Raw genomic sequence first — 24834 nt, 5'->3', positions numbered from 1 at the left:
TTACCCATATTCAAACTTGACCTAGATTTCATCAAGGCAACCATTCTGACTAAAGTTGATTAATATCCAGTGTAAAATGCAGCCCCTATTGCGTACAAAAGGTTTTTCTTTGATTTGAGCAGGTGACCTAGTTTTTGACCCCAGATGACCCATATTCAAAGCTTGCCTAGATTGCACCAAGACAAACATTCTGATCAAATTTCATGAAGTTCGGGTGTAAAATGCAGTCCCTGTTGCTTACACAAGGTTTTTCTTTGATTTGACCTAGTGACTTAGTTGTTGACCCTAGATGACCCATATTCAAACCTGACCTAGATTTCATCAAGGCAATCATTCTGACCAAATTTCATGAACCTCAATTGAAAAATACAGCGTTATCGTATACACAAGTTTTTTCTTTGATTTGTCCTAGTGACCTGACGACCCATATTCGAATTTGACCTAGATTTCATCAAAGCTATCGTTCTGATCAAATTTTATGAATATCCAGTGTAAAATGCAGCCCCTATGGCATACACAAGGTTTTTCTTTAATTCGACCGGGTGACCTAGTTTTTGACCCTAGATGACCCATATTCAAACTCTACTAGATTTCATCCAGACAAACATTCTGATCAAATTTCATGAAGATCCGGTGTAAAATGCAGTCCCTATTGCACACACAAGGCTTTTCTTTGATTTGGCCTATTGACCTAGCTTTTAACCCCAGATGACCCATATTCAAACTTGACCTAGATTTCATCAAATTAATTAAGCTGACCAAAATTCATGAAGATCAATTGAAAACTACAGCCTCTATCGCAAACACAAGGTTTTTCTTTTATTTGACCTAGTGACCTAGTTTTTGATCCCAGATGACCCATATTCAAATCTGGCCTAGATTTTATCAAAGCAATCATTCTGACCAAAATTCATGAAGATCAATTGAAAAATACAGCCTCTATTGCATACACAAGCTAAATGTTGACAGACAGACAGACAGATGCCGGACATCGAGCAATCACAATAACTCACCTGAGCATTCAGGTGAGCTAAAAATAGCAAGCAAACATGTGCTGTATATATGCCAGTCATATTAGCACAAACCATGTGCAAGAGGTTTATATATAAGTAGTCATGTAATAACAACAGTTATAGTAGTCGCAACTTGACCGCGATGGTTGACCTTAGGCTGATTATTCATATCGATTATTTCATTATAGCAATCAAGGGTGCTTAGGGTAGCCGTGTATATTTATATGGAATTAGTTTGTATACAGTGTAGTATCAAAGTATATAACTTTAATTTGATCAGTTAAAACCTTCCAATACAACAATTTATATTTACACAAATTTATATTTCCTTTTTCTCGTGCAGCTCATGTTTTACGTACACTCCTTTTCAATAATAGGTTGTGCCTCATTATGTATTATAATGCAAAGGTCAACCATCGGGGTCAAGTTGCGTCCACTATAATAGCCATGCAGGGAATGAACAAATAGTGTGAGCATGCATTCCATGCAATAAACAAAACCTTGTTAAGCATTTTTTTTCTCAATAAAATATGAAGTAAATAAGATACCACATAGTACCACATCATGCAGATAATGCTGCTAAGCATAATATATGGGACTCAGTGAGAAAACATTTGTCACAAGAAATATTAACAACAGTTTAGTAAAAAAAATTAAGGAACCTGTCTGTCTTACAGAAACCATTTTCAAAACATACTTTAACACTTTGCTTATAGCACAGAAAAAGTGACCCCATTTGTTAAAACTCTTTCTTGTTGCAACATGTATAAATTCACTTAGTTTTACACATCTTTTTATAACATATCATAAAATCAGCTCTAAAAACTGATACCAGGTAATTATTTTAGTACGAATATTAGACAATTTTATTGATATATTCTACTAACTAGATGTGTGGCCAAAGAACACTGCTTCCCGCACTTCTGTCACTGTATGCATATATTTTTTACTAAGTCAAGGACCATAACTCTGGACTGGCTGTGTGAAAACCTCACATGCTAAATAACCTTTTGCCATTTAACAGTAACAAAACAAATCCTGGTTGCAGATTGTTGTTAGCATGGCAGACACAATATATACTCTCAAAAAAAATAAATTAATAAGGTACATAATTTAGCCCCATTTTGGACATAAAAAGTGTATAACAACAATTGTAATGTCCTTGCTGAAAATGTCCATACAATAAATTTATTATTTTAGTTCTCTTTGATAAAGAAACGTTTGCTGAAAATCCCTGATATTATTCCTAGCAACACTTATAAAATAATTACCTTCTTGCAAGAAAACTTTAATAAAGAAAGAAAACATCCTCAGATCAATACCCTTGTTTTACATCAATAAAAACTTTTAATAAATTGTATTTATTTACAGATCATAAAACTAATTAAAGCAAGACTTAAAATATCTTCAATTCAATATATTAATAATATCTTATAACTGAGGCTTAATAAACAAGGTAGTTCTGCATGTTTCAGAGCAAATTTTTTTCTACAATTAAGAATTTTATTAATTTTATTAAAGCCTAAGTTTTTAAAATTCAGAGTATACTTTGAATATTCAGCAAATAAAAAGGTAGGCTTCTGTTCTTGATTTTTTTGCTATACTTATTTGAAAAACTTACTTTTACTCAAATTTTCACAATAGCAGACTATGGGAAAATTGCAGTTTTGAGGACAATTTTGCAAAGAATTTTTTTTTTCTGTCAGATTTTAATGAAACTTATCACAGTTGTAAAATTACATACTGTCTATTATTTGGTCAAATAAAAGGTACAGGTCCATGTGCTTATTTCAAAAATATCTGCCAATGATCTGAAGGATCTGTAAATCTTAAAGTTATTTGAAAGCATTATTTGGAATTATTTAAGAAATAATAAATATGTGCCTATATTTTATCAGTTAATAAAATACCGGCTGGAGTTCGGATGCGTAATAATTAAATCACGAGTGCGTAGCATGAGTGATTTAATATTCGCATCCCAACGACTGCCCATATTTTATTAACTGATAAACTTATTGGAACATATTTATTATTTCGATTCTAACCACGCAAATTCTTCGCATTTAACAGCACTACATTTTAGCTCGATATGTCATTCGGCTGGCCATATGCTATTATAAAAACCTCCCCACGAATGGAAAGCGTTGCATAAAACGGAATTTTCCGATATTCAGCAAATTTTAATTAAAGCATTAAGTAGTTACTGCTGTAAAAACGTTATTTTCAATTATCTAAGGTCGGATATAGAGATCAGAAGTAAATACTTCATTCAAAGTTTATATATGCAGTTTCTAAAAATAGTGCACGTCACCTACATGATGGCACTGAAACATACATGCCAGAACATTGTGGTGGCATATAAACATGTAAATACTTGAGTCTGGAAGATTGGAACTTGAATTATGATTTATTTACTGTCAAAGAAGAATCTAGTTGACATTTGTGGTGCCTACAACACAGAAATTGTAAACTACACACACGACCAGACACTGGTGTTGAAACATACGCAATGACTTATGGTTTATCAAACATGCAGAACTACAAGTTCAAGAATAGAAAGAATGCCAGTCAGCGTTCAATATTTCAAGCCTTTGGGATGCATGTACAAAAAGCGCTCCTATATAAAAGCAACAAGATCAAATCATGAACAAACAAGTGATAACTAAATGCCAATGAAACTGTTTCTTACTGCTCATTCATGAAATACACTACTTTAAAATACGATCCTCATGAACATTTTGTAACAGATTTTGGAAAAATTGGCCATTAAATGTACAGTTGCCTCACAAAGCACCAACCGGAGGTAGTAGTCTACATGCATGCTATCTATTATCAACAGTAACTGCTCAATGATTTAAGTGACTTTATTTGGTTCTTAAACCAACCTATCAAGAATGTTGATCGTTAAGTCCAATGACAAGCAATCTGAACCACTATTCTGAGAGTAATCACCTCGGCTGAGTAAGAATTGCATAAAATAACCCAGTCCACTCAATAAATTAAGAAATTCTAATTAAATCATAAATTTATACAGTATGTGTACAGTCTATATGTCAAGGGTCAAGGTCATAATGAGGCAAGTGAAACAAAAAGAAACTCATGAAAAAAACAAAACAATGATAATGAATTTAAATAAACAAAAACTAAAACCTTTTTTTTCTTTCAACTTTGTTTTTTGAAGACACCAAGCCTTACTATTACATAATTAGAATGTAAATGGTTGAAGCAGGCACTTAGTAAGGTATAACCTTACATTAACAAAAAATAGCTCTTTTTAACAAAATATGCATGATTTTCAAACAAAAGTTTACATACATCAAAGTGACTTTGAACATACTAAATAATGTGTTATTAAATCTAAATGGCAATGCTGTATTATTCTGGAAACATGCACTTTGGATGGATACAATCAGCAACTATCTCAAAAAGCCAAAAAAATCTCAATCCTCCTTACACTAAGCCATTTGAATGAACTTACAGAATCCACAAATTTAACTCTTCTTCCCTAAAATCATTGAAATAGAAAAGAAAGAAAATATAAACTACCGATCTGATGATTTTTCTTTCTGAAGATTTTTGTTAGTAGTATACCATAGTATTTAGTACATGCTATGTCATACAGAGCATGAGTTCAACACCCATCAATTTTAGTAAATTAATGAAAAACCCTCCCATAAATATTCTCACATACCTGTCCCCAGCATAGGAAGAGTTCTTTTATCATGAGAAGCAAAATAAACCCCTCAAGATTACATTGTAGTATAAACAGAACCAGCTCATGTACGACGACATCAGACAAGATGGAAGCCTATGAATAAAATACACACTACAATACATGATTTTACCAACAATCCTACCTGACCTATGAACGTAAACAGTTCTTTGCCGAGCAGTAACAGAATGAACACCACAAGAATTAGCCGCAAGATAAACAGGTCGGGGTAACGTTTGCTCAGTTTTGACAAGAACGCTTCCTACAAGATGAAGATACGTTATAATAAATTACCTGCCCCCACAGCATAAATAGTTCTTTTCCCATCAGTAAAAGTATGAACACTTCTAGTATAATCTGCATGGTGAACAAAGCTGGATGTCTTATATCTAGTGTGGACAGATAGCTTTCCTAAAACATAAATGTTATGATTAACTTATTCATATAATATAAATAATAATAACTATAAATCAAAGCAAACTGCCATAAAAGGAATTCTAAGGAAATAATAATAATAATAAAGACTTATTTTAGTAGTATACTTGCCGAAGCAATCCTCCGTATGGGCCTCAACATAATACCTTTTATATATTTACAACATGAACAAAGAATGAATCAGATGCATTTTACAGTGATAATCAACAGTACAGAACAATCTTCTGTATCGGCCTCAAAATAACAACATACTACATTTTACATATTTACAACATGAACAAAGAATAAAAACAGATACATTTTACATAATCAACAGTACAGAACAAAAACAATTTATTTTGATTGTCAGTTTGCTCAACAAGGAAACTTCTATTGGATATATTTTCTTTTGAATTCTGCTCTAGATGCAGAAGATCTTACATGTAAAGGAATGTCATTCCACAGTTTTGGTCCCTATTATTTTAGTGATTTCCAGAAAAATTCTAAATTTGGTTTTGAAATATAAAGAAGTTGTTGCTGTGATGATCTGAGTTTGTTATTATTAATTTTTTCTTTAAGTAGTTCATCTGGACAATTTTGGGATTCTATTTGCAATGCTTTATAGACTGTTACAGCTTTTTTCATAATCAACTCTTTCCGCAAAAGTCATCCAATGGAATTCCTTGAAGAGTTCATTTGAAGGGGTATCAAATGGTTTGTCAAGTAAAATTCTCGCAGCCCTTTTCTGAAATTTGATCAGATCATTTTGTAGTTGTGAGCTGCAGTTTCCCCAAATTGTGCTACAGTAATCCAGATGGAGTAAAATAAAGGCATTGTAGAATAATTTGCGGGAGTTTAAGTTCAGACAGAATTCTTAATTCTTAGCAAAATGTAAAGTAATGATTGCACTTTTTTAGTATTTTGTCAATTTGATTTTTCCAATTTAAATTTTGGTCAACTTGTATGCCAAGAAGTTTTTCTTCGTGAACAGTTTCAAGCATCTGTTGGTTTAATGTAAATTCAAGGGAGTTGTTATTTCCAAAAGGTATGATGTATCTTTTTGGAGGCTGAAAGAAACATTGCTTTAAGTTTGTCTTCTCAGCATTTGGTATCATGGCATTGTCTTTGCACCAGCTTTCTACAATAGTAAGATCTTCTTAGAGGAAAATTTGTATATCTGAAACAGTTTTTCCAGAAGCAGAGATTGTTGTGTCATTTGCAAACATGTTTAATTTAGAATTTCTGCTACCGATATGTAGGGGTAAGTCATTTATAAAAATAATGAAGAGTACATGTCCTATTAAAGACAGAACCTTGTAGAAACACCTGCAACAACTGGTTGTACTGTGGATAAGCTGCCTGATATGCTTACTTTTTGGAATCGCTCTGATAAGTACGACGAAAACCATTTGATACAATTGGCGCTGAACTTGTAGCATTAAGCTTTTCAATGGGTAGCTTGTGATTTATGGTTCCTACCAAATTGTTATTATTGACTGCTGAAATCCATTCATCTATAAATTCTGTAAGTGCTGTTTCACAGTGGAAATTTCAGAACCCTGACTGTTGTTCATGTAATAGTTTATAGTTTTCCAGAAAGGTTTTCATACTGTTTGAGATGTGTCTTTCGATAATTTTTGATAGGATTGGTAGAATGGAAAAAGGTCTAAAGTTGTTTCTATCTATTTGTTTCCCTTTTTAAAAACAGAAGTCACTTCGGCAAGTTTAAGATGATGTGGAAATTTCCCACTAGAAATACGTACTAGGTTAGATATTTTTGACAGAGGTTTTGAGATTATATCTGAACTAATTTTTAGAAATTTGGGCTCTATTCCATCAAGAACTGATTATGAGGCACACAGAAATCTTGCTAGACATCTACACAATCCTATGTTTTTCCTTGGGTGGCGCGGCCTCCTATATTTTAACACTGTTCAGATAGAGTAACTCACTGATGTCATGTCAACTACCTATACTTGGCACCATACATGTGCCATGAAATACAATGTATTGCTTCGCTATTTCATTTACCTGTTAACATATCAGACACATTAGAACAGAAATAACATACAGCAGAACCATGTTTTAATATCTCTCAATAATATGAATCAATAACTCAAGGCAATATTGGGTTATGCCCTCGTGAAATTATTCAGAAGTGATATAACCTCTTCCTGCCATTTTGATATGTTAAAACATGATTCTGCTATATATTTAACCTTTAGCATGCTAGATAAATTGTCGTCTGCTGGAAATGTCGTCTGCTAAAATTGTAAAGTTCATTCAATTTGCTCCAAAAATGGAAGAAATATTGTCAGAGTAGCAAACAGCTTGGAACCTGATCAGACGCCGATTTAATCGGCGTCTGATCTGGTTCCAAGCTGTTTGCAAAGGCTGTTAAATTCGCCTGCAGCAGGCTAAGAGTTAAGAAATAATAAGTATCAAAATAAGGTTTACTGTAGAATAACCTGAGTTTGGAGTTCTTATGTGTATGAATATATCACGAAGACCTTCGTGATGAATTTCTATGTATAAGAACAACAAATGAGGGTTATTCTATGATAAACCTTATTTAGATATCTATTATTTCAATTGTAACACAACGTACTATAAATAAGAGAATCAGAGGAGCATTTTCATCAAACGTAAATTACAACTGTGTGCTATGCCACAGCATTTGGCTAAAACACGGTGCATGCGCAGCATAGTTCAAGGTCCGTTTATTGCAGAATAACCTGAGACAGACATTGCTCTTCAAGTATGTAGATTATTAGCTGGTCGTGTTAGAATATTTCTTAAATGCATGTTTTTCCCCAAAACTTAAGTTAATTGCTTTGATAATTTAATGTTAACTTGTAGATCTACAGCTAATATTAATATAATATAAAACAACTGTCTTAATTTTTGCAACCATGCAATTCAAATGAATAGCAAAATTTCATTTCAACATCATGTCAGATCAGCCTTCTGATTTTGTTCAGTCTGTCGTTGATACCAAGGACAAAGCAATCCCCTGCCTTGCTGTATAAACCCACAACAATAATGGAATCATTCTGCTTGCAGTTGTGCACATTTTAAAGCAATTATCAAGAGATGTATGAAATTTCTATGCAATTTAGAGCCCATATCTTTTATTTTATACATAAAATAAGACTGGTATCAACACTGCATGACACAATTTCCCCCCTCTGCCTAAAACGCTTGATAAAACAATGTTATGAAGTCCAAAGAAGGAAGAAAAGATTAACTGAAAACTCTGGAAATATGCAAAAGTCCTCTCCATGTTGTATAATTATGTACACATTAGATTCATTTGAATTGAATGGAAACTGTAGTTTAATACACAAGGTTCAGATGAATATGTAAAAATATTAAGTAAAAAAGTGCTGAACTAAAAATAATAGTCTGACATGAAACTCAGAATAATTTGTACATGTGCCTCTGTTGATGATAATTTACTCCAAGTTTCATTTGAATTAGATAGATGTGTGCAAGTCAAACAAGAGGCATAACTAACAAAGGATTATTAAAATTTATTATTAAAAGCTGGTGAAATTCCAGACAAGTTCCTTCCTTTATGGTCATCTGCACATCAAGCTTGTTCATCTATGCAAGTCTGAAACAAATCTGGCTGATAGTGTGGAAGAAGTTGGACATACAAGGTTTTTCCCTATATTCTATATAGCACAGCTATTAAAGAGCCATTACTGCAGTACAAATAGTCACAGACAAAACAAGAGCTGTCACTAATGGTGACAAATGCCCCCGCAGTGCCTTGACCTTTGACCTAGTGACCTTGACCTGGTGACCCCAAAGTCAATAAGGGTTGTGTACTCAATAAGTACTATCAGCATGTGAACTTTAAAGGTCCTTAGTGCAGTGGTTCGCAGGTAAAGTGCCTTCATGCAAAAAGTTAACATTGACCCCTGTGACCTTGACCTTTGACCTGGTGACCCCAATGTCAGTAGGGGTGGTGTACTCAATAAGTACTATTTGAAGTTTGAAGGTCCTGGGTGCAGTGGTTCGCAACTAAAGTGCATTCTTGCAAAAAGCTAACACTGGCCCCTGTGACCTTGACCTTTGACCTGGTGACCCCAAAGTCAGTAGGGGTTGTGTACTCAATAAGTACTATTTGAAGTTTGAAGGTCCTGGGTGCAGTGGTTCGCGAGTAAAGTGCATTCTTGCAAAAAGTTAACACTGGCCCCTGTGACCTTGACCTTTGACCTGGTGACCCCAAAGTCAGTAGGGGTTGTGTACTCAATAAGTACTATCAGCATGTGACTTTAACATGTATTCCTACCTCTTTCTTGATATTAACTAGAGTCACGTTTGCAGCATCCGTCTCATTCAGGTATATTGGGCAGTGACGCAGGTTATCTAAAATAGGTGATGCCATTGCTGGTACCAGTGTCATGTAAACGTTCAATGTTGCCACATAAACAATATATATAAACAGGTTGCTGTACAGGATGTAGCGCCCAAACTTTCTCCTACAATGTAAAAATCATTTCTAGGTTAGGATAGTTGTTCAAATTAGGGTCTACACTTTTATATCAACTTGAATTTAATTTAAATGTAACTTTTTGTTTTTAGAATATACCGAGAAAATTCATGTTATCAACCAGATGGGGTAGTGATTTGACTACTCTCAGAGTAGAATAACTGTGACTGTCAATATTTAGTTTTCACAATTATAGGAGCCTATGGAGTTTTTTAAAATCATTTCATTTCTTGTTTTTTAAGAAATATGACAAAAAGAAATACCACTGCATTTAAATTTTTTATTAGTACTTGACAACAGTTTAGATTTTCTATACCAAATAACTTGTATCATTTCTTCCCCCTACACGTACCATTTCATTATGAGCATGCTCTGTGTAAGTGGGTGGGATAACAGATCTTCTCTATTGAACTCAATCATAGTCTGAAAAGATGATACAACATATTCTTCAAACATAATGACATATTCTTTCTTTCAAATATACAGTCCAAGGTTAAGATGTTAAGCTTGCAAACCAGTCTCATAAAACAAGTTTCCTATTGGTCAATTTCAACATTGTGCTCATTAACATCCAATCAGACGCATGCTTTGCAAGACTGGTCTCCAAACTGAGGTCATGTCCTTCTGGGTTGATCAAAATTTTGTTGAGTGGATGCAGTGGTAACACTAGCTGATTTTAAATCCAGTAGTTGTAAGTTCGAGCCCTCACTCCTCCAACTAAAACAAGAGGGCCATGATGGCCCTATATATCGCTCACCAGAGTTGATCTGGCCTACTGACCTAGTTTTTGACCCTACATGATCAAGAGTTGAACTTGACCTAAAGATCACCAAGACAAACATTCTGACTAAATTTCATAAAGATTTGGTTACAACTGTGGCCTCTAGAGTGTTCACAAGCTTTTCCTTTGATTTGACCGGTGACCTAGTTTTTGACCCCACATGACCCAGATTCGAACTTGACCTATAGATTATCAAAACAAACATTCTGACTAATTCTCATGAGTTTCAAACTTAAATTGTGGTATCTAGAGTGTTGAAAAGATTTTCCTTTGATCTGGCCTTGTGACCTAGTTTTTGACCCCATATGACCCAGATTCAAACTTGACCTAGAAATGATTAAGACAAACATTCTGACCCAGTTTCATAAAGATTGAGTCACAAATGTGGCCTCTAAAGTGTTCACAAGCTTTTCCTTTGATTTGACCAGGTGACCTAGTTTTTGACCCCACATGACCCAGATTCAAACTTGACCTAGAAATCATCAAGCCAAACTTTCTGACTAAGTTTCATAAATATTGGGTCACAACTGTGGCCTCTAGAGTGTTCACAAGCTTTTCCTTTGATTTGACCAGGTGACCTAGTTTTTAATCCAACATGACCCAGTTTCAAACTTGACCTAGAGATCATCAAGACTAATATTCTGACCAGTTTCATAAAGATTGGGTCACAAATGTGGCCTCTAGAGTGTTCACAAGGCAAATGTTGACACACGACGCACAACGGACGATGCACGTCTGACGACGGACGCAGACAAACGTGGGACAATGACCAGTCACAATAGCTCACCTTGAGCACTTTGTGCTCTGGTGAGCTAAAAATATCATAACACTGGGATAAGACTCCCATATATGGGTGCTTTACACCTTAGCACACTAAAGAACCAGGAAGCTTGATGAATTGGAGTATCTTCTGTATCTTGCACCTATATTCTCCCACTAACTTTACTAACAGTCTAAAATTAACTAGATACATGTACTTACCAATGGAATAGTAAGATAGCCCAGATAATGTAAACTCTCTTATTTTATGACAATATACAATGTAGCAACATTCATTTCAAAAGTCTCATTTATACAAACTGGAAACAAATAACACCTGAACAACTTATGATCTTATACTGCCAAACTTACATCTAATGCAAAATATCTTCTATTTTCACAGCTGGGGTCATCAGGACCAGGGTCAATGTAATGGAAGTCATACTTTAACTGAAATGTAACAATATGACATTTGTATCCAATCATTACATGACAAAATATATCACATGTCTGACACACTGGCAATGAAATAAAGCCATTTTATAATTTGGTATCACACTAATGTAATTACACTTGGACATTGTTTTAAGTGTATGAGATGTTGTTCCAATTGACTTTGTCTACAAAAGGTATAGAACTGTTTTAGTTAGAAAAGGTAAAATGTGATACAAAGAATATTATATTTTTGTCTTTCCACACTGAAATCATTAGACTTGTTGAATAAGTTGATGAAATGCTTAACAGAGCTTATAATACAACACGTATTACTGTTTTATTCAACAAGTTTAATAAATTCAGTTAGACAGTTCTGTAATGTTTTCTGTTAATTATAATGGCACAGTAATTTGTGGCAGGAATTAGATAATTCATAGTAGAAGAAACAACTTCATGTAAATTCATGTACTTTTTTATATACAAGTTTTCTTTATTTAATGTTTTCACTCATATAAAATAATGCAATTTGTTTACAGTACTGCACTAATTCTTTCTGAAAAGATGTCGGTCTAGCAGTTCAATATAAACATGTTTATTATTTAAAGGTGGTCAATCACATTTAATCAACATTTAATGACATTTTTTACTTTTTGTATATTCTGGTAGAGAATTATTTAACTCCTTGGGGCCGAAATGCGACTAAAGGCGCTATATTTTCTATCCCCGTAGCGTCAATATCCGATACGCGCGTTATCAGGACTCCTCAGGACGGCGATTGACGAGTATAGTCGCGGCACCGAGATCATGCTGATTGCGTCACATACTTGTTAATTTTTGATAATCCTGATAAAAGCAAAATTATTTTGCATACCGGCTATTATTTCTTAGATGTTATAATTATTAATTATGCTAATCATTAGTTTCCTTGTTAAAATAAATGTTTGTAAAAATGCGGTGAAGGAAATAAAAAAAGACGAACTCCGCTGTGTTTCGTTCATGCTGCATTTCAAAAGATTAAAATAATGTCGGCTGCCAGAGATTTTTCTTACATTGAAGAAAATATTCATTATCATGCTGATTTTGACGTATCAGTTCCGTCGGATGATGATTCCGACGATAAAATTTCGTTATCAGAGAAATGAATGGTCGGAAAATGTTTAGTTTTAGAAAGCTGAAATATTCGTTCACTTACATCGCATTAAATTCAAATGGAAAAAAATAACACAGCAAAACATGTTTCATACATAAAAATGTGTGTAAATAAACGCTTTGTAAATTTAATAATTCTTCAAAGATGGGTGTAAATATTACAACATAACTGTCTCAGTGCATGTCACACAACGTTTATGTACATGTTTAGAAATTAATTTACATCAAAATAAACCATCGATATTCACTCAAAAATGGGTGTTAATTTTGAGTAATGCTGATGTAAATACTCTGTGTTAATAATGTATTTCTATTTATTCGAATTTAATGTGTTTACATGTGAAAAATGTATTAAAATCGGAAATGTTCAATTATTTATTAAACGCAATAGGTGTGTAAAAATGGTGAATGTTTCGAAGTGAAATTATTATTATATTTGGATATAAGTTATAGACGAAAGTGGATATAAATATTTGTTCAAACTTGGAAGATTTTATAAGTATAGTTTGATTTACACCCATTGTTAATAATATTTCCATGCATGATTTCAATTGACTGCATGCGAGTGTAATTATGATAAGATCAGATAATGTTCTTCGACGTTAGGTGGTAATTCTTATCTCGCCGCAGCATGTATATTATGATATCGGCCTCAGGGAGTTAAGGAACAAAAAGACCGATTACATAGAGTTAGATTCCTATTTGAAATGTATATTTTATTATTTTTATAAAATTTTGTAATTACTCCCTTTTAATATGAAAGTATATAAAAAGATGGGTATTTCTTTTTATTTCGATACAATGTCTAGTTTTACATTTGCATTTGATAGACATATCAACTATTGAACAATCTGAACCAAAATGCAAGTTTTAAAGCTGTGTGTAGCTTCTGAATTCATTTATTTCCAATCTATCTTGGTTGCGCAACCAAGATAGGCAAAGGAAGGTAATAATAATTTTTCAAACTTGCGTTTCTAATGAATTCCATCTAAAGACATAATTTTTAATGCAAATATTTTACAAATATATTACAATAAAGTCTAATATTTATACATTTCCTTAGGCAAAGTATGTTTATCAAATTTATACTTATGATAAAATAATTCTATCTTGGTTGGGCAAACAGGATAGGAAAATGAAATTTTAAAAATACCTCCAGTGAAAATCTAATTTGTATTAAGTGTTAAGTGAACATAAATGAGTGTAAATGATCAGATGCTAAAGTTTCGAACAAATCCCTTACATGGCCAAAATCTGATTATCCACCTTTAATACAAGAGAGCCAAATTTCATTTACTGACAGATAATTGTTTTCACAGATGTCAATTATAAATAATACACCTGTTTATGACTCTCTGCTCAGCCACCAAGGTTTCCTACATGATTAGTACAAACATGGTATATAAATAACATACTGAATATTCCATGTCATCCTTCCTGTGGTCTGATTCCTCTACACAACTATCCATCACTACCTGTAAATATACAGCCAGTTTTATAACAGAATAAAACTCGTGTTTTTATACCACAAACTTCATTTCTTTGTATTTAGTTCAGCACCCTAATCAAGTGCAAAAACAAAAGTTTCAATGTAAAATTTTAAACAAAACAACAAAATGAGCACTTACCATTGCAGCTTCAGGAGCTTTTCTAATCAGTTTCTTCATGGGTGTGTATCCCTGATCATTTCTAACAGACATTATCTCCTTCCACCTAAATATATAGTGTATACATATCTAAATGTTAAAATATATAGATTTGTCATACAGATTCAACATTCAAATTTAGGAAAATAAACTTACTACCATTTGTGCATTAGTAATGGATGGAAAACTTTTAAAGACAGACATGTTCGTATTTTTATTAAGATTTGATATTGAAAAATATTAAAATTGGATTACAGCAACTTAGTTCAGTACTGTAAAAACAACATGGTTCCTTCAGATCATGGTAAGATTACATATCAGTTACAATGAGCAATGGCGTCAACCCTAAATAATACTGCATAGAAACTCAGTATCAACAAATCCAGTAATATGGCACTGCTGGTAATATGGCATGGCCAGTAATATGGCACAGCCAGTAATATGGCACTGCTGGTAATATGGCATGGCCAGTAATATGGCACTGCTGGTAATATGGCATGGCCAGTAATATGGCACAGCCGGTAATATGGCATGGCCAGTAATATGGCACTGCCGGTAATATGACATGGCCAGTAATACGACACAGCCAGTAATATGGCACTTCTAGTAATATGGCATTGTGATTAATACTGTATGACCAGTAATATGGCACAAATGACATTACTGTTGAAAATACATGCAAATCATGTGTGACAGTGATCTTTTTACAGTTCTGCTGAACAAAATCTTGCCCATTCCCCCTCCCAATGTAAGCAAAGCTAAAATGGGAGGGAAATCTACCATGAAAAGTTAGATCAAATATACAAAAACATTTTTCAGAATATTCGACATTTCTAACTTTACCAAGGTATCTTTTAAACACCACTACATGACTATTTTTACTGTATAAAGTATACCAATGACATGCTTCAACAGCATCAGCAGTATAACATATAGTCATGTCACTATAAGCCATATTACCAGTAATGTCAACAATTAGCGTGGAAGTAGAGTCATGATGTTACAGATGTGTTCACACATAACTTTTGACATAAACTGGCTTGATGAAAACTCTGCTGCACCTCAGAAACTCTGTTTTAATATAGATGTTAACTACAATGCAAATCATAGATGTAAACTACAGTACAAAACATAGATGTTAACTACAGTACTAACTACAGTACAAATCATAGATGTTAACTACAATACTAACTACAGAACAAATCATAGATGTAAAGTACAGTACAAATCATAGATGTTAACTACAGTAAAATGTTAACTACAGTACTAACTGAAGTACAAATCATAGATGTTAACTACAGTACGAACTACAATACAAATCATAGATGTTAACTATTGTACTAACTACAGAACAAATCATAGATGTTAAGTACAGTACAAATCATAGATGTTAACTACAGTAAAATGTTAACTACAGTACTAACAGTACAAATCATAGATGTTAACTACAGTGCTAACTACAGTACAAATCATAGATGTTAACTACAGTAAAATGTTAACTACAGTCCTAACTGAAGTACAAATCATAGGTGTTAACTACAGTACTAACTACAGTACAAATCACAGATGTTAACTACAGTAAAATGTTAACTACAGTACTAACTGAAGTACAAATCATAGATGTTAACTACAGTACTAACTACAGTACAAATCATAGATGTTAACTACAGTACTAACTACAGTACAAATCAAAGATGTTTCATACAGTACTAACTACAGTACAAATTATAGATGTTAACTACAGTACTAACTACAGTACAAATCATAGATGTTAACTACAGTACTAACTACAGTACAAATCATAGATGTTAACTACAGTAAAATGTTACCTACAGTAAAATGTTAACTACAGTACTAACTAAAGTACAAATCATAGATGTTAAGTACAGTACTAATTACAGTACAAATCATAGATGTTAACTACAGTGCTAACTACAGTACAAATCATAGATGTTAACTACAGTACTAACTACTGTACAAATTATAGATGTTACCTACAGTACTAACTACAGTACAAATCACAGATGTTAACTACAGTGCTAACTATAGTACAAATCATAGATGTTAACTACAGTACTAACTACTGTACAAATTATAGATGCTAACTACAGTACTAACTACAGTACAAATCATAGATGTTAACTACAGTAAAATGTTAACTACAGTACTAACTGAAGTACAAATCATAGATGTTAACTACAGTACTAACAAAAGTACAAATCACAGATGTTAACTACAGTATAAATCACAGATGTTAATGACAGTGCATAACAAGTAAGATGTAAGTTATAATAAATCACACATCAAAGTCTTATATGCCTCATATTACCAACCAAAGCGATGTATGATACACAGACATATTTTTGATTGAAGGCTTACTTTTTATGTTTCATCATGGCTATAGCAACATCAACTTGCTCGTAGTCTAGTGCCATGTCTAGGGCAGACTTCTTGTAGCTGTTCAACATGGTCGGGGAAGCATTCTTGTTTAACAATAGTCGCACTGCGTCAACATGGCCACCTGCAGCACTCATATGTAATGCAGTATTCTGGAAATAATTACATAACTAAATAATATTAATGTATGCTGGAAGTTATTACATTTAAATAAAACGTTTCAGTTTTGGGCTAAACTTTATTCAGAATTAAGGATACTTTTAATACCAAGCAGAACCATGTTTTTACACCCTAAGTGGATGAGACAGGGATTTTTTTTTAGTACTATTACATGTATAATGCCAAATAAAGTTATGCATTGATATGATATCAATGCAATACTGTCATTTAACAACAGGAGGTAACACTGCAGAACAAGACTGACTAGAGTTGAAGTGAGTTATTCTGCACACATAATAATTGATTCAGAGTGTGTGTATTAAGTGTTACTCAGTTCAGTTATATCATTTCTATCCTGAAATGTCCTTTCTGTAAGATAGTTGGTAAAATGGGGTAGCACTTTTTCTTGGTGCCTGTATGGCACCAAATAATGTAGACTTGATGTCAAAACTGATGTGTTTTAATGAAAATATGCATCAACTTTTCATATTTATTAGAATTAAAGCTAAATCACCATTACTGACTTTGCCTAAGTAAAACATTCATTTGCATCTGAAGTGGTCTTGACAGTCTTCAGCCAAGGAATTGTTCAATCTTTCTTGATAAAGTATACAAACCTTCAGTTTATCACAGACATTGACCTCTGTAAGGTTATCTATTAATAGCTGCATGACCTTCACATGACCTTTAGATGCTGATAAAATCATGGCTGTACAGTAATTCTCATCCCTGTTAACAAAAGAAAAAGTGAAAATATGTAGTCCAAAATCTTTACCTTAAACTATTTGTACCAAACAAAGGCAAGACTATACTTTACTGGGAAAACCTTGTACAATGTGTTCACCTAAGCAACAAGACAAAGTTTTGTAGCTGAATGTAACAAATATCAAGTTTACCTTACAGAGTTGTCTGCCCCTAGAGCAAGCAGTGACCTTGCAGCCTTGAAGTGACCACTGAGACATGCCAGCATGAGTGGTGTACGCCCATCACTGTCGCCATCATTTAACTCTGACTTACTTGTGTCTATCTGCATCTCAACACACGTGTAATTACCACACCTGTAAAGATCATGTACATATTCATGACTTTATCCTACAGTGTTACTAAGAGAACAAACAAGAGCTGTCACAGGAGACAGTGCGCTCGACTATTTCGCTGTTGGATAGTGAAACTGGGCACATCTGAGGAAGCTGGAGCTGTCACTGGAGTGTTTAATGACTCTAATGTGGATGAAGATATTGCACAATAGCTCGAGTCTGTGTCAAAAATATCAAGTAATAAGAGAGAAAAAGGTAAAGTGTACGAAAACACTAAATAAGTATAATTCTAAGCAAAAAGGAGGCATAATTCATAAAAATATTGGTGCAAGAGTTACGCACCTTGCGTCATATGAGGTGGGTGATGATGTGAAACAACTACTTCAAGTCTGAATCAAATCCATTTAGTAATAAGAGAGATATAGTGAAAATGCATCAAAATTAACCTTAAATTCTAAGAAGAAGGGGGCATGATTCATGAAATATTGGTGCCAGGGTTATGCACCTTGTGTCATAGGATGTGGGTGATAAGGTGGAACAACTATTTTAAGTTTGAATCTAATACACTTAGTAATAACTGAGATAGAGGGAAAGTGCATCAAAACTTTAACCTGAAATTCTCAGTAAAAATGGGAGATAATTCATGAAATATTGGTGCAAGAGTTATGGTTCTTGTGTTATATGATGTGAGTGATGATGTTGAACAACTATTTTAAGTTTGAATCAAATCCATTTAGTAACAACTGAGATAGAGTGAAAGTGCATCAAAACTTTAACCAGAAGTTCTAAGTAAAAGTGGGGGATAATTTATGAAAAATTGGTGCAATTAAGAGTTATGGATCTTGTGTCATATGATGTGGGTGATGAAGTGGAACACCTTTTTATATTTGAATCAAATCCATATAGTAATAACTGAGATAGAGTGAAAGAACACCAGACCTTTAACCTGAAATTCCAAGTAAAAGGGGGGATAATTCATAAAATATTGGTGTGAGAGTTAGGGCCCTTATGCCAGATGATGTGGGTGATGATGAGGAATAACTATTTTAAGTTTATAGTAAATCCATCTAGTAATTACAGAGATTAGGAGAAAAAAGAGAAAATGTAGAAAAACTTCAACCAAGGTGGGGACAACGAAGCCGACGCCGGGGTGAGTAGGATAGCTCACCATATACTTTGTATAGTTGAGCTAAAAAGCTGTTAGAAAATATTTCACAACTGCTACTTCCTACAGGACCAAATCAAACCTTTCAATGTGGCAAAACTAGACAGCAATAACAATGGCCACAAGGACATCTATACTTCTACCACAAATTGCTTTATCTGTTGCCATGGATATGCCTGATCTTTAATTATCATATGATAATGACAGATGCATGATGGTCACAACATAGACAGCAAATGTTCCCGACTTTTCACAGCAATATTTGGACAATGTTTACTGTAATTATCATGTGGAACTTCTCTACTTTGTATTGTATCGTATCCCTAAACACATAGCACAAAGTGATATGATGTACAACTTCCTTAGCAATTACATGCAGCAATGTTTAATTGTGTAACTAATTTTGAAGTTATATGCAGTTGCATTTTACTGTATGACCTTCTAAACAGCATTATGCAGCCGTGTTTTATTGGATGACTTACTCAGCAGTAAGATTAAATAACTTACTCAGCAGCAATATGCAGTGTTGCTTTACTGTAAGACTAACTCAGCAGCAACATGGAATGATGTTTCATTTGATTACTTACTCAGCAGCAATATGCAGCCATGTTGTACTGTATCAGTTCCTCAGCAGTTATGTACAAAGGTTCTTTCTTAACTGTATGACATACTCAGCAACTTTATGCAGAGGTGCTGTACTATATGACTTACTCAGCAAAATATGCAACAATGTTTTACTGTATGACTTTCTCAGCAGCGGTATTCAGCAGTGTTTTACTGTATGACTTTCTCAGCAGCGGTATTCGGCAGTGTTTTGCTGTATGACTTACTCAGCAGCGGCTTTCGGCAGTGTTTTAGTATACGACTTACTCAGCAGTGGTATTTGGCAGAGTTTTACTGTATGACTTTCTCAGCAGCAGTATTCAGCAGTGTTTTACTGTATGACTTTCTCAGCAGCAGTATTCGGCAATGTTTTTCTATATGACTTACTCAGCAGCAGTATTTGGCAGAGTTCAACTGTATGACTTACTCAGCAGCAATATTCAGCAGTGTTTTACTGTATGACTTTCTCAGCAGCAATATTTAGCAGTGTAAACTCAGCAGCAGTATTCAGCAGTGTTTTACTATATGACTTTCTCAGCAGCAGTATTCAGCAGTGTTTCGCAGACTTACTCAGCAGCAGTATTCAGCAGTGGTTTAATGTATGACTTACTCAGCAGCAGTATTCAGCAGAGTTTTACTGTATGACTTAATCAGTAGCAGTATTCAACAGTGTTTGACTATATGACTTACTCAGCAGCAGTATTCAGCAGTGTTTTAATGTATGACTTACTCAGCAGCAATATTCGGCAGTGTTTTACTGTATGACTTGCTAAGCAGCATTATTCAGAAGTGTTTTACTGTATGACTTACTCAGCAGTAGTATTCAGCAATGTTTCACAGACTTACTCAGCAGCAGTATTTTACTGTATGACTTCCGGTACTCAGCAGCAATATTAAGCAGTGTTTTACTGTATGACTTACTCAGTAGCAGTATTCAACAGTGTTTGACCATATGACTTACTCAGCATCGATATGACATTGTGATTTACTGTATAACTTACTCAGCAGCAATATGTAGTGGTGTTTTGCCATCTTGATCTCTGGTTGCTAGATTCACACCAAAGTCTATCAACAACTTCATCATCTGTAAAATAACCACTGCTTCAATAGAACTGTACAACAAATATATCTGACTTCAAAGACAGAGAATGTATCTATTTTTTATTTTGTTGGGTTTAACATCACACTGACACAATTATAGGTCATATGGCGACTTTCCAGCTTTGAGGGTAGAGGAAGATCCCAGGGGCCCCTCCATGTATTATTTCATCACAAGCGGGCACCTGTGTAGAACCACCGACCTTCCGTAAGCCAGCTGGATGGCTTCCTCACATGAAGAAATCAATGCCCCCAGTGAGGCTTGAACCAACATTGGTGAGAGGAAAGTGATTCGAAGTCAGGGACCTTAACCACTCGGCCAAAGAGGCCCCTGGGCTACTCCTCTTGAGAGGGAAGCTTCCTACGAAATTTTGAATTCTAACAAGTGCTTGCATAGAAATACTACAAATAAGGATGGTCATATAGTTAACTAATGTTGAATAATCAAAAGGCAAATACTCAGATAAAAATAATCCAACCTTACACTAGCACTTCTTAAAGTAGGAGAATCTTAAACCTTCAAGGTCCGATCTTCATATTTGTTTGTTAGTTTTATGTTGAAGAAATCTCTTTCTGATTATACCTATACTAATAGACAAATAAATCAGTTATATAAGACATCATACCATAGTGTTACCAGTCCTGGCAGCATAGTGAGCTACAGTCTGGTCTCTGTGATCCATAGCACTCAGCAGCTCCTCTCCTCCATTCTGCAGGGAAAATTACAAACACATTTTACCTAAACTTACAAGTATAAACCACTTGACAGTTTACTCAGTGTATTTCTCATTGTCTGATTTTTGCTTATTTCAACCAGAATAGTTTTGCTTCTTTAATATTTTCAAATTAAACAAGTGACCAAGTATTGCAGTGGCAATACAGAAGTCCCCTACCAGTATAAAACTTTGGTAGTGTTCATCCCTTGTGGTTATTGGCAACAGTAGACTAATAAGAGGGTCATGATGACCCTGGACCACTCACCTGAGTAATATGAGCTACATGTTTCAAATGTCAAACTGATGATAAAATATTAAGAAAGTCAGTAGGTCACACTCATGGTCAATGAAATTCAGTTTTATGATTTGTCTGCAAAACTGTGTATGTCATCAAAATTTTAAGGCTGTATATTAAAAAACAAGAAAGTAGGTCAGTAGGTCAAGGTCACAGTCAAGTGACATCATATTACTTGGGGTCATCATGTAATTATAATTAAACAGTCCTGGAAATAGGATCAGATGATTTTTAAGTATTTTTCCTATATAACTCACATATTAACTAAGTGACCCCAGGGCGGGGCCTCTTTTAACCCCAGGGGCATAATTTGAAACATTTTGGTAGAGGACTACTAGACAATGCATCATATCAAATATCAAAAGCCTAGGTCGTATGGTTTCAGACAAGAAGATTTTTAAAGCTTTTTCCTATACAAGTCTATATAAAATTTGGGACCCCCAGGTCAGGGCCTCTTCTCACCCAATGGGTACAATTTGAACAATTTTGGTTGAGGACCATAAGACAATGCTACAAACCAAATATCAAAGATCTAAGTGTTGTGGTTTCAGACAAGAAGATTTTTTAACTTTTTTTCCTATATAAGTCTATGTAAAACTTGGGGACACCCGGGGCGGGGCCATATTTGAACCTAGAGGGATAACTTGAACAATCTTGGTAGCGGACCACTAGATGATGCTACATACCAAATATCAAAGCCCTAGGCCACATGGTTTTGTACAAGAAGATTTTCAAAGTTTTCCCTATATCAGTCTATATAAACCATGTGACTCCCGGGGCGGGGCCATATTTAACCCAAGGGGGATAATTTGAACAATCTTGGTAGAGGACCACTAGATGATGCTACATACCAAATATCAAAGCCCTAGGCCATGTGGTTTTTCAAAGTTTTCCCTATATAAGTCTTTATAAAACATGTGACCCCCGAGGCGGGGTCATATTTGACCCTAGGGGGATAATTTGAACAGTTTTGTAGAGGACAACTAGATGATGCTAAACACCAGATATCAAAGCCCTAGGCCCTGTGGTTTTGGACAAGAAGATTTTTAAAGTTTTTCCTTTCGGTTGCTATGGCAACCAGAGTTCTACATGGAATTCAACTCTTTGAAAAATTTTGAAAGGGGGCCACCCAAGGATCATTCCTGTGAAGTTTGGTGTAATTTTGCCCAGTGGTTTTAAAGAAGAAGATTTTTTTAGAAATTGTTGACAGACGACGTACTACACACGACGTACTACGCACGACAGACAACAAGCGGTCACAATAGCTCACCTTGTCACTTCGTGACAGGTGAGTTAAAATGCTTCAAGGAAATTAGGAGCTAAGAAACAAAAACTATTTTCACATAAATTTCTTAAGTGACATTGACCTACAAGCATAGATCATGTATGCAACACATTGTCTCATCATGGGGAACGTTTGTGTGCATTTCTAAGATAATCCATCAATGCATATAAGAGTAATGGAGTGGAAACAACTTTTACTTGACTAGAAAACCTTGCTTGTATTTCTTTTAAAACATATGCTGTGCCAATTTTGACATCTTAAAAAATTATTATAAAATATCTAATGCCTGTGTGTCTAAACTGTTCATTGTATACTTCATTACACAGCAAATGTATTAAAATTAAAACATTAAAACTTTCACATAATTTGATAAAACACTTGTAAAAACTTATTTAAAAAATGTTGTGTATTACTAGGATAGGAATTGTATACTTGTTTGTGCTACAATTTGAACCTCTCTTTCATCTATTCTTTCCTTTTTCATCCTACAATAATTATACTTTATCATTATCTATAGGGTGTAACTGGTCCTTGTTCAATTGCACAGCAAGTATACCTTCATCTTTATTCTTACCTTCATAAGTAATTGGAGTATATGGTAGTGACCTTGGTCTACTGTCCAGTGTAATGCAGTCCTCATACAACTATCTGTAGCAGTGACCTTGGCCTTGTGGTACAAAAGGTACTCAACAACTGAAGTATGACCTTTCCACGAGGCAACCAATAGTGGAGTCATCTGCTCACTGGTCCGAGCATTGCAATTAGCTCCCTAAAGAAAAATAAGGAAAATTCTACAGAATAACTTCATTTAGTTTCAATTCATTTATATGCATTGTAGAAAAAGTTCTAAGATACGCTAAATTGCTATTATATGAACAACTGACATATAAAATCACCTTGGTAACTGACTGTTGATTTTGCATTTGAATTTTGTACAAAACCCTGTATTCAACTACTGTCAGATACAGAAAAATATTCAATCAGAAATGACATAATAATGGCATCTTAACCATCCAAAGGTCAAATAGTTCACTGTTTTAAACCAGTTTTTAGTCTTATCTATCTAAAATTATAGTCTCATTGTTTGGAAGATATACTGCTAGAAACAGGTATATGTATATCATAAAAGAGTCATTTGAATGATACCTTGATCTGCAACGATGCATTCCACTCTCATAGATTTTTGCCTGGCCGAATCACACTCAGCACATTTAGCGCCTCTTGGGATCCATGCCTGGGAAAATCCACTCAAGCCGAATACAACATTGCATATCCAGGCACTGTTATAATAACCCTAATGTATTGTGTTATTGTGTTACGTACCTTCTGCAGCAAAACTTGAAGGACATCTTTCTTACCATACATAGCACACCTGAAAATCATAGAAACAATACTACAGCAAATGAAAAGCAAAAGGTGAAATTTCCAAAAGGCTTGAAAAAAAAAGATATTAATCATTTAAATAAATGTGTGATTAAACAGATTTCCATATATAACGTTAATCAAATGAAACTATAATTCACTTTTGTCATATGATACATATATTGGACTGGCAAACGTTCAGAATATGTGTACCTCATATTATTTACTGAAGTGCGAACATCAATAACAAAAAAAAAATCTTTAAACTTCAATCCAGTCACAAGAAGAAATTGTGATTAGATTGTTT

The 24834-nt window shown here is 34.2% G+C and overlaps 1 protein-coding gene across 1 annotated transcript in view; it reads right to left on the bottom strand.

Moving 5' to 3' along the window:
* The window catches only part of LOC123564419 (transient receptor potential cation channel subfamily A member 1-like), a 93812-nt gene that overhangs the window by 25714 nt on the left and 43264 nt on the right, over nucleotides 1–24834 (bottom strand). The window contains exons 9-22 of the mRNA XM_053526829.1: nucleotides 24489–24537; nucleotides 23740–23934; nucleotides 21496–21579; nucleotides 20773–20855; nucleotides 17863–18024; nucleotides 17584–17695; nucleotides 16790–16959; nucleotides 14393–14477; nucleotides 14180–14239; nucleotides 11553–11630; nucleotides 9993–10063; nucleotides 9440–9629; nucleotides 5020–5136; nucleotides 2285–2299 (exon numbers count right to left, since the gene is read on the bottom strand). Of these exons, the coding sequence (XP_053382804.1) occupies nucleotides 2285–2299; nucleotides 5020–5136; nucleotides 9440–9629; nucleotides 9993–10063; nucleotides 11553–11630; nucleotides 14180–14239; nucleotides 14393–14477; nucleotides 16790–16959; nucleotides 17584–17695; nucleotides 17863–18024; nucleotides 20773–20855; nucleotides 21496–21579; nucleotides 23740–23934; nucleotides 24489–24537 (1471 nt within the window). The remainder of the gene's footprint in view (nucleotides 1–2284; nucleotides 2300–5019; nucleotides 5137–9439; nucleotides 9630–9992; nucleotides 10064–11552; nucleotides 11631–14179; nucleotides 14240–14392; nucleotides 14478–16789; nucleotides 16960–17583; nucleotides 17696–17862; nucleotides 18025–20772; nucleotides 20856–21495; nucleotides 21580–23739; nucleotides 23935–24488; nucleotides 24538–24834) is intronic.

The sequence above is a fragment of the Mercenaria mercenaria genome, chromosome 2 (assembly GCF_021730395.1).
Source record: "Mercenaria mercenaria strain notata chromosome 2, MADL_Memer_1, whole genome shotgun sequence".
Classification (NCBI taxonomy): Eukaryota; Metazoa; Mollusca; class Bivalvia; order Venerida; family Veneridae; genus Mercenaria; species Mercenaria mercenaria.
This window is presented reverse-complemented; position numbering and strand designations above follow the sequence as displayed.